Source organism: Pristiophorus japonicus, chromosome 8, assembly GCF_044704955.1.
Source record: "Pristiophorus japonicus isolate sPriJap1 chromosome 8, sPriJap1.hap1, whole genome shotgun sequence".
Taxonomy (NCBI): domain Eukaryota; kingdom Metazoa; phylum Chordata; class Chondrichthyes; family Pristiophoridae; genus Pristiophorus; species Pristiophorus japonicus.
The window spans coordinates 64735596-64751438 of record NC_091984.1 but is presented as its reverse complement, the minus strand read 5'-3'; the positions used below and the strand labels follow the sequence as shown (position 1 = coordinate 64751438).

Genomic DNA, 15843 nt, shown 5'->3' with positions numbered 1-15843 from the left:
GTCAGAGAAATTTGCAAGGTGTGAGATGTACTTAAGAGGCAGGAGAATGCGCTTACAGAATGGTAAATGAGAGCGATCAAGAGAAAGAAATCTATCTTAAATTTAGGTTCCACTGGCTTGTTTTGTCCTAATCAGCTGTGCCATCCTCAGTGCCAACAGTTACTTTTACAAATTACACAAGATGGATGCACTCAAGTCCCTGACAAATAACAGTGCAAAATACGGTCAGCGCTTCTTCAGAATGCCGTGTTCGAAAGAGGGTTCCAGTACTTTTAGCTTTTATATCCCATTTTTCTTCAAGGCTTTCTTCTAATTATAATGCATCATCATCTCATTGTTGCCAATACAATTATTCTTAAATCATATATGTCCCCAGCAATCTCTTTCTTAGTAAAGAAAAAAATTCTAAATTTAAACATTGAAAAATAGGGGGACAACTGATGTTTGAGGCTTTCACTATTCCCAACAGTGAAACCAGCCCAACATTCCATCAAGCCCATTTTCTAAAGCTTAATAACAAAGGGACAGTAGCAACTGTGAGACATGGGGATTTGTAAAAAGGATTAAAAATAACAAGAAAATGTTCTAATTATATATTCTTTATACATTTAGAATTACCTGCGATAATGTATTAAAATCAGCAAACCCACTGCCAAACGAATCATTTCCAAACATTGAGACAAAAGGGTCAGTTACTGAAACACAGAAAGATAGTGATGTCATTGTCAAAAATGTAAAGTTAAATTACAACAAACTAAATAATTTTTTTCCCCATATTGGCTTCATTTAAAGTGTCAGCCACATCAACAACACTGAAATGCAATGCATAGAAACAACAACTTGTATTTATATAGTGCCTTTAACATAGAAAACAAAATCTGACACTGAGCCACATAAGGAGAAATTAGGGAAGATGATCATCAGCTTGATCAAAGAGGGAGGTTTTAAGGAGCTTTTTAAAAGGAGGAAAGAGAGGTAGAGGGGTGGAGATGTTTAGGGGTAGAGAAGTTTAACGATGGAATTCCAGAGGGCCTTGGCAGCTGAAGGCACAGCCACCAATCGTGGAGTGCTAAAAATCGGGATACACAAGAGGCCCGAATTAAAGGAGTGCATATATCTCAGAGGGTTGTGTGACTGGAGGAGATTACCGAGAAAGGGAGGGGCGAGGCCATGGAGGGATTTGAAAACAAGGATGAGAATTTTAAAATCAAGGCTTCAGTCGGAAACGAGAGTCTTAAACTTAAATAAAGCCAATTACATAGGTATGAGGGGCGAGTTAACTAAGGTAGATTAAAAGGTAGATAATCAGTGGCAAACATTTAAAGAAATATTCCAAAATTCTCAACGAATAAACATGCCATTGAGAAATAAAAACTCCACAGGAAAAATGAACCATCTGTGGCTAACTAAAGAAGTTAAAGATAATATTAGATTAAAAGAAGCAGCTTATAATGTTGCGAAGAATAGTAGTAAGCCTGAGGATCGGGAGAGCTTTAGAAACCAGCAAAGACCAAAAAATTGATAAAAAGGGAGAAAATAGAATGAGAGTAAACTAGCAAGAAATATAAAAACAGATTGTAAGTTCTTTTGCACGTATGTAAAAAGAGAGTAGCAAAGGTAGGTATTGGTCCTTTCGAGGCTGAGACACGCAAAATTATAACAGGGAATAAGGAAATGGCAGAGACTATAAACATAAGAAATAGGAACAGGAATAGGCCATACGGCCCCTCGAGCCTGCTCCGCCATTCATTAGATCATGGCTGATCTGATCATAGATTCAGCTCTACTTCCCCGCTCGCTCCCCATAACCCGTTATCGTTTAAGAAACTGTCTTTTTCTGTCTTAAATTTATTCAATGTCCCAGCTTCCACAGCTCTCTGAGGCAGCGAATTCCACAGATTTACAACCCTCAAAGAGAAGAAATTTCTCTTCATTTCTGTTTTAAATGGGCGGCCCCTTATTCTAAGATCATGTCCTCTAGTTCTAGTCTCCCCCATCAGTGGAAACATCCTCTCTGCATCCACCTTGTCAAGCCCCCTTATTGAAACGTATAAGATTATGAGATCACCTCTCATTCTTCTGAATTCCAATGAGTAGAGGCCCAACCCACTCAACCTTTCCTCATAAGACAACCCCCTCATCCCCAGAATCAACCTAGTGAACCTTCTCTGAACTGCCTCCAAAGCAAGTATATCCTTTTGTAAATATGGAAATCAAAACTGTCCTCAGTATTCCAGGTGTGGCCTCACCAATACCTTATATAGCTGTAGCAAGACTTCTCTGCTTTTGTACTCCATCTTGGCAATAAAGGCCAAGATACCATTGGCCTTCCTGATCACTTGTTGTACCTGCATATTATCCTTTTGTGTTTCATGCACAAGTACCCCCAGGTCCCACTGTACTGCGGCACTTTGCAATCTTTTTCCATTTAAATAATAACTTACTCTTTGATTTTTTTCTGCCAAAGTGCATGACCTCACACTTTCCAACATTATACTCCATCTGCCAAATTTTTGCCCACTCACTTAGCCTATGTTCTTTTGCAGATTTTTTGTGTCCTCCTCACACATTGCTTTTCCTCCCATCTTTGTATCGTCAGCAAACTTGACTACGTTACACTCAGTCCCTTCTTCCAAGTCGTTAATATAGATTGTAAATAGTTGGGGTCCCAGCACTGATCCCTGCAGCACCCCACTAGTTACTGGTTGCCAACCAGAGAATGAACCATTCATCCTGACTCTCTGTTTTCTGTTAGTTAGCCAATCCTCTATCGAAGTTAATATATTACCCCCAACCCCGTGCACTTTTATCTTGTGCAGTAACCTTTTATGTGGCACCTTGTCAAATGCCTTCTGGAAGTCCAAATACACCATAGCCACTGGTTCCCCTTTATCCACCCGGTTCATTACATCTATCTTAAGAGTAGAAGACACAAAAAGCATATCAAAAATAGTGGGGAGTCAAGGGGCTAATAAGAGTGAGGACCTTAAAGTAATTAATGTCAACAGAGAAAAAGTACTTAAGAAACTAATGGGATTAAAAGTCAACAAATCCCCTGGACCCGATAGTCTACAGCCTAGAGTTCTAAAAGAGGTGGCTACAGAGATAGTGGATGCATTGGTTGTGTTCTAGAATCTGGGGAAATTTGGAAGAACGGTCCCAGCGGATTGGGAGGTAACAAATGTAACCCTGCTATTCAAGAAAGGAGGGAGAGAGAAAACTACAGGCCAGTTAGCCTGACATCAGTTGTCGGGAAAATGCTGGAATCCATTATTAAGGAAGTGATAATGGGGCATTTAGAAAATCATAATATGATTAGGCAGAATCAACACGGTTTTATGAAAGGGTAATCGTTTTTAATAAATTCATGACAGTTTTTTGAGGATGTAACTAGCAGGGTAGATAAAGGAGAATCAGTGGATGTAGTATATTTGGATTTCCAAAAGGCATTTGATAAGGTGCCAGATAAAAGATTATTATGTAAGATAAGGGCTCATGGGGTTGGCTGTAATATATTAAGCATAGATAGAGGATTGGTTAATGGATAGAAAAGAGAGAAGGGTCATTTTCCAGTTGGCAAGCTGCAACTAGTGGGGTGCTGCGAGGATCAGTGCTTGAGCCTCAGCTATTTACAATCTATATTAATGACTTAGATGAAGGGACCGTGTGCAATATATCCAAGTTTTCTGATGATACAAAGCTAGGCGGGAAAGTAAGCTGTGAGGAGGACATAAAGGGCTTGCAATGGTTAAGTGAGTGGGCCGTAGGGTGGCAGATGGAATATAATGTGAGGATATTCACTTTGGTAGGAAGCATAGTAAAACAGAATATATTTTTTTAAGATGGTGAAAAATTATTAAATGTTGGTGTTCACAGAGATTTAGGTGTCCTCATACAGGAAACACAGAAATTTAGCATGCAGGAACAGCAAGCAATTAGGAAAGCAAATGGCATTTTGGTCTTTATTGCAAGGGTGGGAATACAATAAGGAAGTCTTACTACAATTGTACAGGGCTTTGGTGAGACTGCACCTGGAGTACTATGCACAATTTTGGTCACCTTATCTGAGAAAGGACATACTTGCCTTAGAGGCAATGCAATGAAGGTTCACCAGATGGCTCCCTGGGATAAAAGGGTTGGTTGTGCTATGAGGAGAGATTGAGTATATTGGGTCTATACTCTGGAGTTTAGAAGAATGAGAGGTGATCTCATTGAAACATACAAGATACTTGAGGGGGATTGACCGGGTAGATGCTTAGAGGTTGTTTCCCCTGGCTGGAGAGTCTAGCACTAGAGGGCATAGTCTCAGGATAAGGGGTCGGCCATTTAAGACTGAGATGAGGAGGAATTTCTTCACTCACCGAGGGTTGTCAATCTTTGGCATTCTTTACCCAAAGGGCAGTGGATGAGTATATTCAAGGCTGAGATAGATTGATATTTGGATTCCAGGTGAATCAAGTGTTATGGGGACTGGGCGGAAAAGTGGAGTTGAGGTCGAAGATCAGCCATGATCTTTATTGAATGGGCTTGGATGCATGGCGTAGTTCTGCTACTAATTTTGATGTTCTTAAGGCATTGCTTAACTGGGAGCCAATGTCATCAAGCACAGGAGTGATGGGTGAATGGGACGTGAGAGGCCGGCCAGGACTGCATTGGAATAGCCAAGTCTAGAGGTAACAATGAGAGTTTCAGCAGCAGATGAGCTGAGACAGGGCAGAGTTGGGGGTGATGTTCTGGAGGTGGAAACAGGCAGTTTTAGCGATGGCGCAGATGTGGTCGGAAGCTCATTTCGGGGTCAACCAGAAACACAAAGTCAATTTGCATATGTACGCTGATGACACCCAGCTCTACCTCACTATCAGTTCTTTCAACCCTTCCACGTGCTTGTCTGACATCCAGTTCTGGATGAGCAGAAATTTTCTCCAATTGAATATTGGGAAGACCAAATCGGTCCCCGCCACAAACTCCATTCCCTAGCCACTGACGCCATCCCTTGCCCCAACTTCTGTCTGAGGCTGAACTACACTGTTTGCAACCTTGGTGTCATATTTGACCCTGAAATGGGCCACATATCCGCAGCATAACGAAGACCGCCTATTTCCACCTCTAACATCGCCCGTCACTGCCCTTGCCTCAGCTCATCCGCTGCTGAAGTGCTCATCCATGCCTGTTACCTCTAGACTTGACTATTCCAATGCACTCCTGGCTGGCCTCTCACATTCTACCCTACGTAAACTAGAGGTGATCCAAAACTCAGCTACTCATGTCCTAACTCGCACCAAGTCCTGCTCACCCATCACCCCTGTGCTCGCTGACCTACATTGGCTTCTGGTTAAGCAACGCCTCGATTTCAAAATTCTCATCCTTGTTTTCAAATCCCTCCATGGCCTTGCCCCTCCTTATCTCTGTAATCTCCTCCAGCCCCACAAACCCCCCACCACACCCCCTACCCCCGAGATGTCTGCTCCTCTAATTCTGCCCTCTTGAGCATCCCTGATTATAAATCGCTCAACCATTGATGCCCTTCTATTGCCTAGGCCCCAAGCTCTGGAACTCCCTGCCTTAACCTCTCCACCTCTCTACCTCTCTTTCCTCCTTCATGACACTCCTTAAAACTTACCTCTTTGACCAAGCTTTCGGTCACCTGTGCTAATTTCTACTTATGCGGCTCGGTGTCAAATTTTAATCTCATAATAATCGGGACGTTTCACTACGTTAAAAATGCTATATAAATACAAGTTCCTGTTGTTGTTGTTGTCGTCAAATATGACATCAAGTTTGCAAACAGTCTGGTTCAACCTCACAATTGCCGGGGAGAGGGATGGAATTGGTGGCTAGGGAACGGAGTTCGTGGTAGGGACCGAAGACAATGGCTTTGGTCTGCCCAATATTTAACTGGAAGTAATTTCTACTGTCGGACAAATAAGGTCGAGAAGACTGTGGAGATCTTTCTCCAAATGGTTTATGATTGCAACTTCAGATTTGCTAAAAGAAAACTGGTAAAAATTGCAAAATATTGGTGATCACTATTAAATACGAACTATATTGAAAAAGGTAGAATTAAAAGTTTTCAAACCTGATGTTTTTTATATTTAATATATGGGTAAGTATATTCACACATTTTGTAAGCCATTGTACATTTAAATGCATATTTTATCACACCATTATACATTTAGGTGTATATTCACATTTATTTTATGAAAATGTACAGTAGATAGATAATTTATGAGAATAATTTAGGTGTACTGTTCCCTCCACCAACATCACAAACAGATCACATTGTTGTTCGTGGGGCGTTACTGAGCACAAGTTGGCTGCCACATTTAGTACATTACAACAGCCCGGCACAGAAGCGGAGTGCCGGGCTGCAACATCACATCACGGAAATTGTTCGCCGCACCTCCCATTTAATTTTCACCGCGCGAGCGGGGTGCAAACTGATTCGTGATCCACGAAGCTGGCGCGGGCAATGACCGTTGTGGCCTCACAGGTTTTGCTCCGGGGTGAAAACGGGTCGCTGCGCACGGCGATGGCAACACAGTGGCCCGGGGCGCTACCAGCAGGAGTGGGGCACTGCCAGTTTGCGCCTCCGCTAACTCCCACAGAATTTCGCGGGCGACAGTAATGGCCCCATGCGAGAAATTGTTTGCGCCCCATCGAGGGCACTAACGGGAGGCACAAACTACGCAAATTTCTCCCCCTCTCTCTCCCTTTCATGAAAGTCTGGAACATAAGAAAATGTCGGAAAGGAAAAGACCCAATGGTCCATCTAGCCTGTCCTATACAGTTGTGATGTCTTTTGCATCCCGATACAGACACTCCCTCCCCACTGCATCTATGTAATTTCTTGGGAGAGGCAAAAAAATGGTTTAAAAAACAGGCCAATTTGGGGGGAAATCTGGAAAATTCATCCCGGACCCAATCAGGCAATCAAAACTAATTCAGGATATTACATTGACCCTGACTTACCTACCTCTTGTATGAGGTGATCTCTGCCCCAGCCAGAAACCAGTCCAGCTCTCACTTGAAGTAATTGAGTGAATCAGCATTTACCGCATGAGCTGGCAACCTGTTCCACAGGTCCAGCAACCTCTGGGAAACGATGAACCGCCTAACATCTAACCTAGTTCTGCCCTTGTGTAACTTGTAACCTTTCCAGTGAAATAATTGATCCATGTGTACACAATCGAATCCTTTCATTATTTTAGAAAGCTCAAACAAATTGCTCTAGTCTACACTGTTCTAAAGTATAAAGACCCAGTTCTTTGAGCCTATCTGGGTAATGAAGGTGTTTTAGACTGAGAAATAATCTTGTGGTCCTCCTCTGCACCCTTTCCAAGGCCTCAACATTCTCACCACGTGAGGAGATTAAAACAGGACACAGAATTCTATGAGGCTGAACAAAGTTCTTGTAGTATGACAAAATAGTATGTTTTATTTTGTAGTGGATTGTCCTGTGAATACAACCTAGAACTCTGTTTACTTTGGCTCTGGCTTCACAGCACTGGTCATGAACCCTTCAACTGCTCGTTATTGGTTGAGGTTGCTTTCTTCTGCTGGGCTGGAGTAGTTATTCTGATTGGTCGAGTTGACCACAATGACAGCTCCCCAAATCCATACAATGCTGCTGATATTTCCATGGTGCTGAAGTCCAGCGTTTTCTCCAGTGTTGCACACCATTTTAGCAGATAACCAATAAGCAGTAACCAAGCAAGTAAAGCACACACATCAATCAAAAAATGCTTGCACACCCTGATTTTCATCTTACCATTTTGCCAATAAATGCACATAAAGGTTAAAGTACACACGCATGTGCTGTGTGACTACAAGTATTGAGATCACAAGCCCAACACTCAATTTTTTTAATTTACTGATCAAAAATGCAATTAGCCACATCTGGAATACCAGAGAGAGATTGGAGAGCCAGAGAGAGAAACACTGGAAGGATAGAATCTGAGAGACACTGAAGAGACAGAGAGTGCGAGAGTGAGAGCAAGAGCAAGCACGCATGAGCAGGCTCATGATGACACCATTAAAATGACACAAACGGCAGATTAGCAGATTCCCTGTAAACAACAGTATAGAGATCTATCAGTGTGTATATATGCATGAGTGTGTATGTCTATTTATAACTGTTAATAATATAGGTTAGATACTACTATGTGCATTACTAGAATTAAATTTCTCACCTGTTTCAGCAGTGGATGAGACTGTACCACCACCAGGAGCAAATGGATCATTGGTTTTCAATGCTTCAGTCTGAAATCAAACATATTATAAATATGATCATTCTGAATAGTTTGGTTTTATACACATATGTCTGCAAATTCAGAAACAAAACGCCATCTCATATATATGTGCACCATTACCAGATACAAGTAATAGTTAATTCCAATTTGTTTGGGACACAGACAGTAGAATCTCGCTCAAAACAATATTTTTGGTCTGTCCTGATTTTTCAGACATAACAGAATTTCATGAGATCAGAATTCAATTTCCAAAAATAATTAACATAAAAGCAGAACTGCTTTTGTCAGTTTTAACAGTATAACACTACATAATGCACCAATCTGTATTTTTTATATTAGAAGTATTCTCTTAAATAATTAACCCCCGAAAAGAATTGACTTTACTTGGAAATCTTGCATTTGTGGCTAGGTGACATAGATGTACCCCAAAGTAGATAAACATGGGCTCATGCCTAAAACTTCCTGGAAGGCAAATTTCTATTATCATTTAAAGCATCTGAAGAGGCATCTAGTGAAGACCAGAAACCGCCCTACATGGGGAAGTGGTGAGCTCCAAGTCACACCAACTGTGCACCTCCAATGGGTGGTTACTAACATCGGGTTATCTTCCCACCCTTTGAGTTGGAATAAATGTACGATGTAGAGGATCTGAAGACATGTTGGGTATAGTTCCTCAGGTAACAGGAACCCTCTTAACACCTTACATGAACGATTATTCTTCAGTGATTTGTTGGTAGTTTATTTCATCATGGGAGATATTACAACTAAACCTGTTCCTGTCCACACACTTGCCTTTACTAGCATGACTCACTGGATAATTATCAGGGGCAGGAACTGTGACAAATTTTGATACCAGGGGCTTTAAGACCAATCCCAACACTTCTTCTAACACCCAGGATGCAATTCAGTGCAGATTAAGACTGAATCTTAGCACCGTATACATCAAATTATCCATTTTGAAGCATAATGAATTATGTTTGTGTGTAGAAATTCTTTAAGGACATGTCAACACACTTCCTCAAGACAGCCTCACCACCTCACTGGACCTGCAGTGAAACCACTGGGCTTACACAGTCATTTATTAATTTCCTGCTTAGCATTAGAATTCTGATATGAGCGATAACATCTAATGACTGGATCAGTTTCTAAATCAGTTACTCGCATTTTCAATGCCTCAAAGATGTTTGCAGTATTTAGGTCGCATCTGTTAAGTGTAGAAATTTGTGGGAATTATCCAGGATGTTCCAACCACATCAATTCCCCAATCTCGCCCCACAAACAATGTTCCACTGTAATAAAAATGCTACTTCACTTTTGTTTATAGATCAGTTGAATATGGTTTCCCCACCTTTAGACATCACGAGCACACGTTAGGGTGACAAGCACTTCATCCATATGAGTGTACACTACATAGAGTATTGAATTCATTACAGTATGTAGTCTATGATTGATAGCCAACCTTATAAGCCAAGATAGAAAGATAATGAGCAGCTATGTTTACAAACTTTAACTTGCTGTAACTCTATATTTGAATCAAAGCGTCTTTCAGATTAGACCTTAACCAAGGCCTGTCCGACTTCTCAGGTGGACGCAAAAGATCCCATGGCACTATTCAAAAAGCTGAGGAGTTCTCCCGGTATCCTGGTTAATATATAGCCCTCAAACAACATCACTAAGAAAAACATATTATCTGGTCATTTATCTCATTGCTAATTGTGGGGCCTTGCTGTGCACAGATTACAATATAACCGCGGCTACACTTCAAAAGTGAAGAGCTTTGGGATGTCCTGAGAATATGAAAGGCAATATATAAATCCAAGTTCTTTCTTTATAATTTCCCCTCCGGTAACAGTCAATGTGTACCCTTAATATTGAAGATAAAAATTGCAGAGGACTAAATATTTAATCAAGGATAAGAGGAGATAGTTCCATTAATTACCTTACCATGGAAAGCCAGGTATCTAATACGGTTTTGGCCTATGTTCAGTAACCTCCTAATTTTGGCTGGTTAAAGGCTAATATGAATTTTGACTCTTGAGTAGTAAGTTTTTTATTAGAAGACATTGTGCTGCATGAACTCATTCAAACTGTCCTCTTCCTCATAGTTTATCACTGTTTGCACTGATGAATATTATTGTCACTCAGCAAAATATTTATGGTTTTGTAAAAATTAATTCAATGGCACAAAGTAAAAAAAAATCCAGGAAGCTTTACTACCTACCTTCTCATAGGGGTGCAGTGCTTCATACTGGGATAAAGGGAGGGATTTAAGAAATAATTTTCAATCATTTGAGAATAATTCCTAGTCCTTTGCCCATGCTATTGTAACCAACCACTAGCAGGCATATAAGTGACATGAGGTGACCTTTTCTAAGATTTAGTTCCTTCTCCGTGGAGGAGCTACTGCCCTACGACTTTCTCGATGACATGGCCAAGGTCAGGAACTTACTGTGCAAGAAGGTTACAGGTATTAACCAGTGCCCTTTCACTCCATGCATACTTCCCTGAAAAATCACTGGGCTACCTACAGAATAATTTTCAGATTGGATACTTTATATTTAGCAATGCAACACATGTCTCTATTGTGTACATAACTTCATTCCGTACTTACTGATTCCACATTATGGTTGGTTATCGTAGCACTGAAGGGATCAGACTCAGTGGGTGTAAATGGGTCACCTGAAGAATGTTGAAAGAAGTTATCAGAAGCATCTGCAAAAGGATCTGTGCCTTTAAATGGATCACCGCCAAAAGGATCTGCAAATATATCGTACAAATGATTTATAGAAAATATTATAAAATCAAAAAACTGTTATGGCAGAGCTGATGACTTCAATAAACCTCAGTTAAGTTGTTCCGTTGACTAGAAATATTTACAAAGATCAGAAATAAAGCACAAAATTACTCTGAATATAAGCTGCACATAATTGAGACTATCTGCTTCAGAACATAACTGAGAAAGCCCACCGAAAATGGGAGCCATTAGTGCCCGATCATCAGATTGTATCCACAGGAGTAAAGAAAGCGGTAAACTGGTAGCAGATTTAAAATGTTAACTTTATGCACTTCAAACAAATATAAATGTGATGATGTATTGAGCTATACAAATGAGGAAAGTTTGAGATTTTATCCCTGGTCTGTGTTGATGTTAGCTGAGTAGCATAGCAAGAGGAACACTACAACTGACCTCAGCGTTCTCAGGCTAAGAAGTGAGAAAAGAAAAATCAGCTTTGGTTCCTGTTCCTAATCCAGTGACACCCATACCCTTCTGAAAAATATTTGCTTGAGGACATCAGACACATATAATGTGACTTGGCTGAAACTGTCCTCCTGACACTTTCACCCCTTCCAAAAAGAGAAATAGCCTACTGACAATCACACACATGAAGATGATCACTTTAATAGGGTTTAAGTAGGTTATTGGCACTAGCATCTTCAGGAAAGGCAAAACGATTTGCAATAAAGGTCTATATTCTAATGTTTGAAAACATGCTATTTATAGTTTTATTGCCCCTCTTGTTTAGAAAAAGAGAAAAAGAAATTGTTTTTTTAAAAAAAAGAGAGATGGAAAAACCATCAACATTTTCAATTATTTAAATCTGTAACAAGCTGAAGATCTCCCAACTGTACAACATTTTGGTGCAACATGCTGGACCATGGGATGATAGGATGCCAGTCTGCTCCAATTCCCCATATGTTTGTTTTATCAACCGGTTTTGAATGGTTGCTAAGCAGAAGCCAGATGCTTTCCCGTATGGAGGGAAGGAACAGTCAACAGTTAGAGTAAAAGAATGGCTTTCAGCGCTTGATCTGGAATGGAGAGATTTGAAAATATTACAGTAAAAATACATAATTAAAAAAACTTTTTTTAAAAACTCGATATTGCAAAATTGAGTTTTCAGCCTGCTGTGTTCTGATTAAGCAGTAGCAATTGGCACCATATAGCAGTAATTATCACTTCACTTGGGTGAGTTATGAATAGAATCCTGCCAGGAATATCTGTGAAGAATTAATTGATGATTCACAGACTTCATGACACCAAAGAATCCAATGCAGAATGAATAAAGTTGCATCTATGAACATATCCATCATCATCATCATATGAACATAACACAATTAGTGAAGGACAGTAAAAGTTCAATAAATAGTTATTAAAAGGTTAATTTTGAACAGCTCATTTTCTCCTTCGAGAATCTGATCGAGCGGATAATTTCCAGAGGACTGCCTGAAATTCCTCTGCACAAAATGTTCCCAGAGCCAATTTTATCCAGAAACATACCACTACAGATAACCTAGCCCCTTTTAAGCTGGCATGCTGTTTAACAGCTGTCATGATTCCCTCCCCAATCTCTCTCCTCAGCTGAGATCAAAACATGCCTTAATAAAAGCTGTAATAATAATTGTCACTTCTCTGCTCAGGACATATACAATTCTAGAACAGACTCCTTGCAGCACATGTAGTGCACTGACAGGAGTGCAAATATTTTAAAATTTATTCGTTCCACGATGTGGGCATCGCTGGCAAGGCCAGCATTTACTGCCCATCCCTAATTACCCTTGAGAAGGTGGTGGTGAGTCATCTTCTTGTACCGCTGCAGTCCTTGTGGTGAAGGAACTCCCACAGTGCTGTTAGGAAGGGAGTTCCAGGATTTAGACCCAGCAATGATGAAGGAATAGCGATATTTTTCCAAGTCAGGATGGAGTGCAACTTGGAGGGGAGCATGGAGGTAACGGTGTTCCCATGCACCTGCTGCCCGTGTCCTTCTAGGTGGTAGAGGTCGTGTTGCAGTGCACCTTGTAGATGGTAAACACTGCAGCCACTGTGTGCCGATGGTGGAGAGAGTGAATGTTGAAGGTGGTAGATGGGGTGCCAAGCAAGCAGGCCGCTTTGTCCTGATTGGTGTCAAGCTTCTTGAGTGTTGTTGGAGCTGCACTCATCCAGGCAAGTGGAGAGCATTCCATCATATTCCTGATTTGCACCTTGTAGATGGTGCAAATGAGACATACAGAGAATACACTGGATCCATGTACACCATCTGGATAGAAATATTTATATGACTTGTAGCTATTGACACTTCAGAAACAAGTTTCCAATGCTAACTTGAAAACAATGGAGGCAGAGCAAGAAATTTGAACTGTTTTCTATTTATAGTGAAATGTTTACTACAACTTCCCCTATGCCATCACGTGAAAGGATGAAGGTTGATTTGATGATTCTGTACGCACTGAACTCCTGGTCTTGGTTGTTCAGTCAGATCCAGGAGCCTAGCGAATGTCAAGAACGTGTCCATAAGACACAGCAGGTATTTGACCTGCTACATCAAATGTAGAATTATTTAAGAGTGAGGAGTAAGTTTAATGCCCACCCCCATGACTGTGGAATGGTGTGAGATATTGGACAGTATTTACATTATTCCTATACAATGTTCTCCTGGCCAGCCTCCCATCTTCCACCCTACATAAACCTGTGCTTATCCAAAACTCTGCTACCCGTATTCTAACTCGCAGCAAGTCCCATTCACCCATCATCATCATTATAGGCAGTCCCTCAGAATCGAGGAGGACTTGCTTCCACTCCCAAAATGAGTTCTATGATGGCTGAACAGTCCAATACGAGAGCCACAGATCCTGTTACAGGTGGGACAGACATTCGTCGGGGGAAGGGGGTCGGTGGGGCTGGTTTGCCGCGCGCTCCTTCCGCTGCCTGCGCATGGCCTCTTCATGCTCTTTGCATTGAGACTCGAAGAGCTCAACGCCCTCCCGGATGGACTTTCTCCACCTCGGGTAGTCTGCGGCCAGGGTCTTCCAGGTGTCAGTGGTAATTTCGCACTTTACCAACGAGGCTTTGAGGGTGTCCTTATAACGTTTCTGTTGTAGTCCTTTGGCTCATTTACCATGAAAGAACTCCGCATAAAGCATTTGCTTAGGGAGTCCCTGTGCTAGCTGACCTACACTGACTCCGGTCCAACGAAAACTCAATTTTAAAATCCTCATCCTGGTTTGCAAATCCCTCCCCATCTCTAGAACCTCGTCCAGCTCCAACAAGCCTTCAATTCTGGCATCTTGCACATCCCTGATTTTAATCGCTCCACCATTTGCAGTCATGTTTTCAGCTGCCTTGGCCCTAAGCTCTAGCATTCCCTCCCTAAACCTCTTCTCCCATTTCCTCCTTTAAGATGTTCCTTAAAATCCACCTCTTTGACCAAGCTTTTGATCATCTGTCCTGATTTCTCCTTCTGTGCCTCTGTGTCAGAATTGTTATTGATAATGTTCTTGTTAAGTGCCTTAGAACGCTTTGCTACATTAAAGGCGCTATATAAATGCAAGTTGTTGTTGAATGGGGCTGGGGAAGCAAAAAGGAATAGAGCAACTTAAAATTAGAATTTGCACTGCTGACATATCAAATCTAAATATTATTATACATATCTGAACTGCTGCCAACTGAAGAGTGGATAAACAGCCCAATGTCACTAGGTACATTAAGCATGACCAAGGCTGCCCCGCTATAGGTAACATGACTCATCACCGGATATGCTTGATGCTCCAAGCCTGACTCCACAGCTGAAGGCTCTGCTTCCTGCTATATTTTTTCCTGAACTGCCATTTCCATATGTCTGCCTCTGGCTACTACTAAAGGTTGAGCGGTAGAATCAGCTTTGTATTAATGCAGGCAGAGCTTGCCGAAAGTGCTTCAGATTGAAGTGTACCACTGAGTGCTTTTCTTACCTGTAATATCAACTTTTCCAAATGGATCATCTTTGAAGGGATCATCTTCAAAAATAAATGAATAAAAGTATATTAAAAATAAACAAACATTCACATTCATCAGTGAGGGACTAACAGAAATTATGAGTTAAAGTGGGGTTTGTTTTGCAAAACATTTCCTCAGCCAAAAAGTAATACTCTAGCTAAGGCCCTACAATAATATCATCTTGAGTATTCAACTGAAATTATTATTTTTTTACATTAGCAGGGAATGATAAATGGACCTGACTCTGACATATTGTTGACTGTAGTGCAGGTGAAGGTAGAACATGCCGGTGGAGGGTAAAGGGAAGGAGAAGGGGAAAGTAAAAGTATCATGGAAGGAAGATATGGTTGGGAAGATGGGGGAAAAGGGAAGAGGGATGGGGAAAGAGAGATTATTGAGGGGAGGGGGGGGAAGAGGGGGATGAGGAGGGAGTGCATGGGTGGGGGAAGGAAGTGGAAGCATGGGGGAATAGCAAGGAAGGTCATGAGTTTGAATTTTGTATCTAAGAACATAACATAAGAAATAGGAGGCGGCCGCCATTTGGCCCCTTGCACCTGCTCCGTCATTTAATAAGATCATGGCTGATCTGATCATGGACTCAGCTCCACTTCCCTGCCCACTCCCCAGAACCCTTTATTCCCTTATCGCTCAAAAATCTGTCCATCTCCGCCTTAAATATATTCAATGACCCAGCCTCCACATCTCTATGGGGCAGAGAATTCCACAGATTTACAACTCAGAGAAGAAATTCCTCCTCATCTCAGTTTTAAATGAGCGGCCCCTTATTCTGAGACTATGCCCCCTAGTTCTAGCTTCCCCTATGAGTGGAAATATCCTCTCTGC

General features: G+C 41.3%; 1 protein-coding gene across 3 annotated transcripts in view; it reads right to left on the bottom strand.

The window, feature by feature from the left end:
• eps15 (epidermal growth factor receptor pathway substrate 15) overlaps positions 1–15843 on the bottom strand; it is a 188263-nt gene that overhangs the window by 11950 nt on the left and 160470 nt on the right. For all 3 annotated transcript variants that reach the window (XM_070886884.1, XM_070886882.1, XM_070886883.1), the window contains 4 exons: positions 14976–15020; positions 10861–11006; positions 8190–8259; positions 619–695 (listed from right to left, as the gene is read on the bottom strand). In XM_070886884.1, coding sequence (XP_070742985.1) covers positions 619–695; positions 8190–8259; positions 10861–11006; positions 14976–15020 — 338 coding nt within the window. The remainder of the gene's footprint in view (positions 1–618; positions 696–8189; positions 8260–10860; positions 11007–14975; positions 15021–15843) is intronic.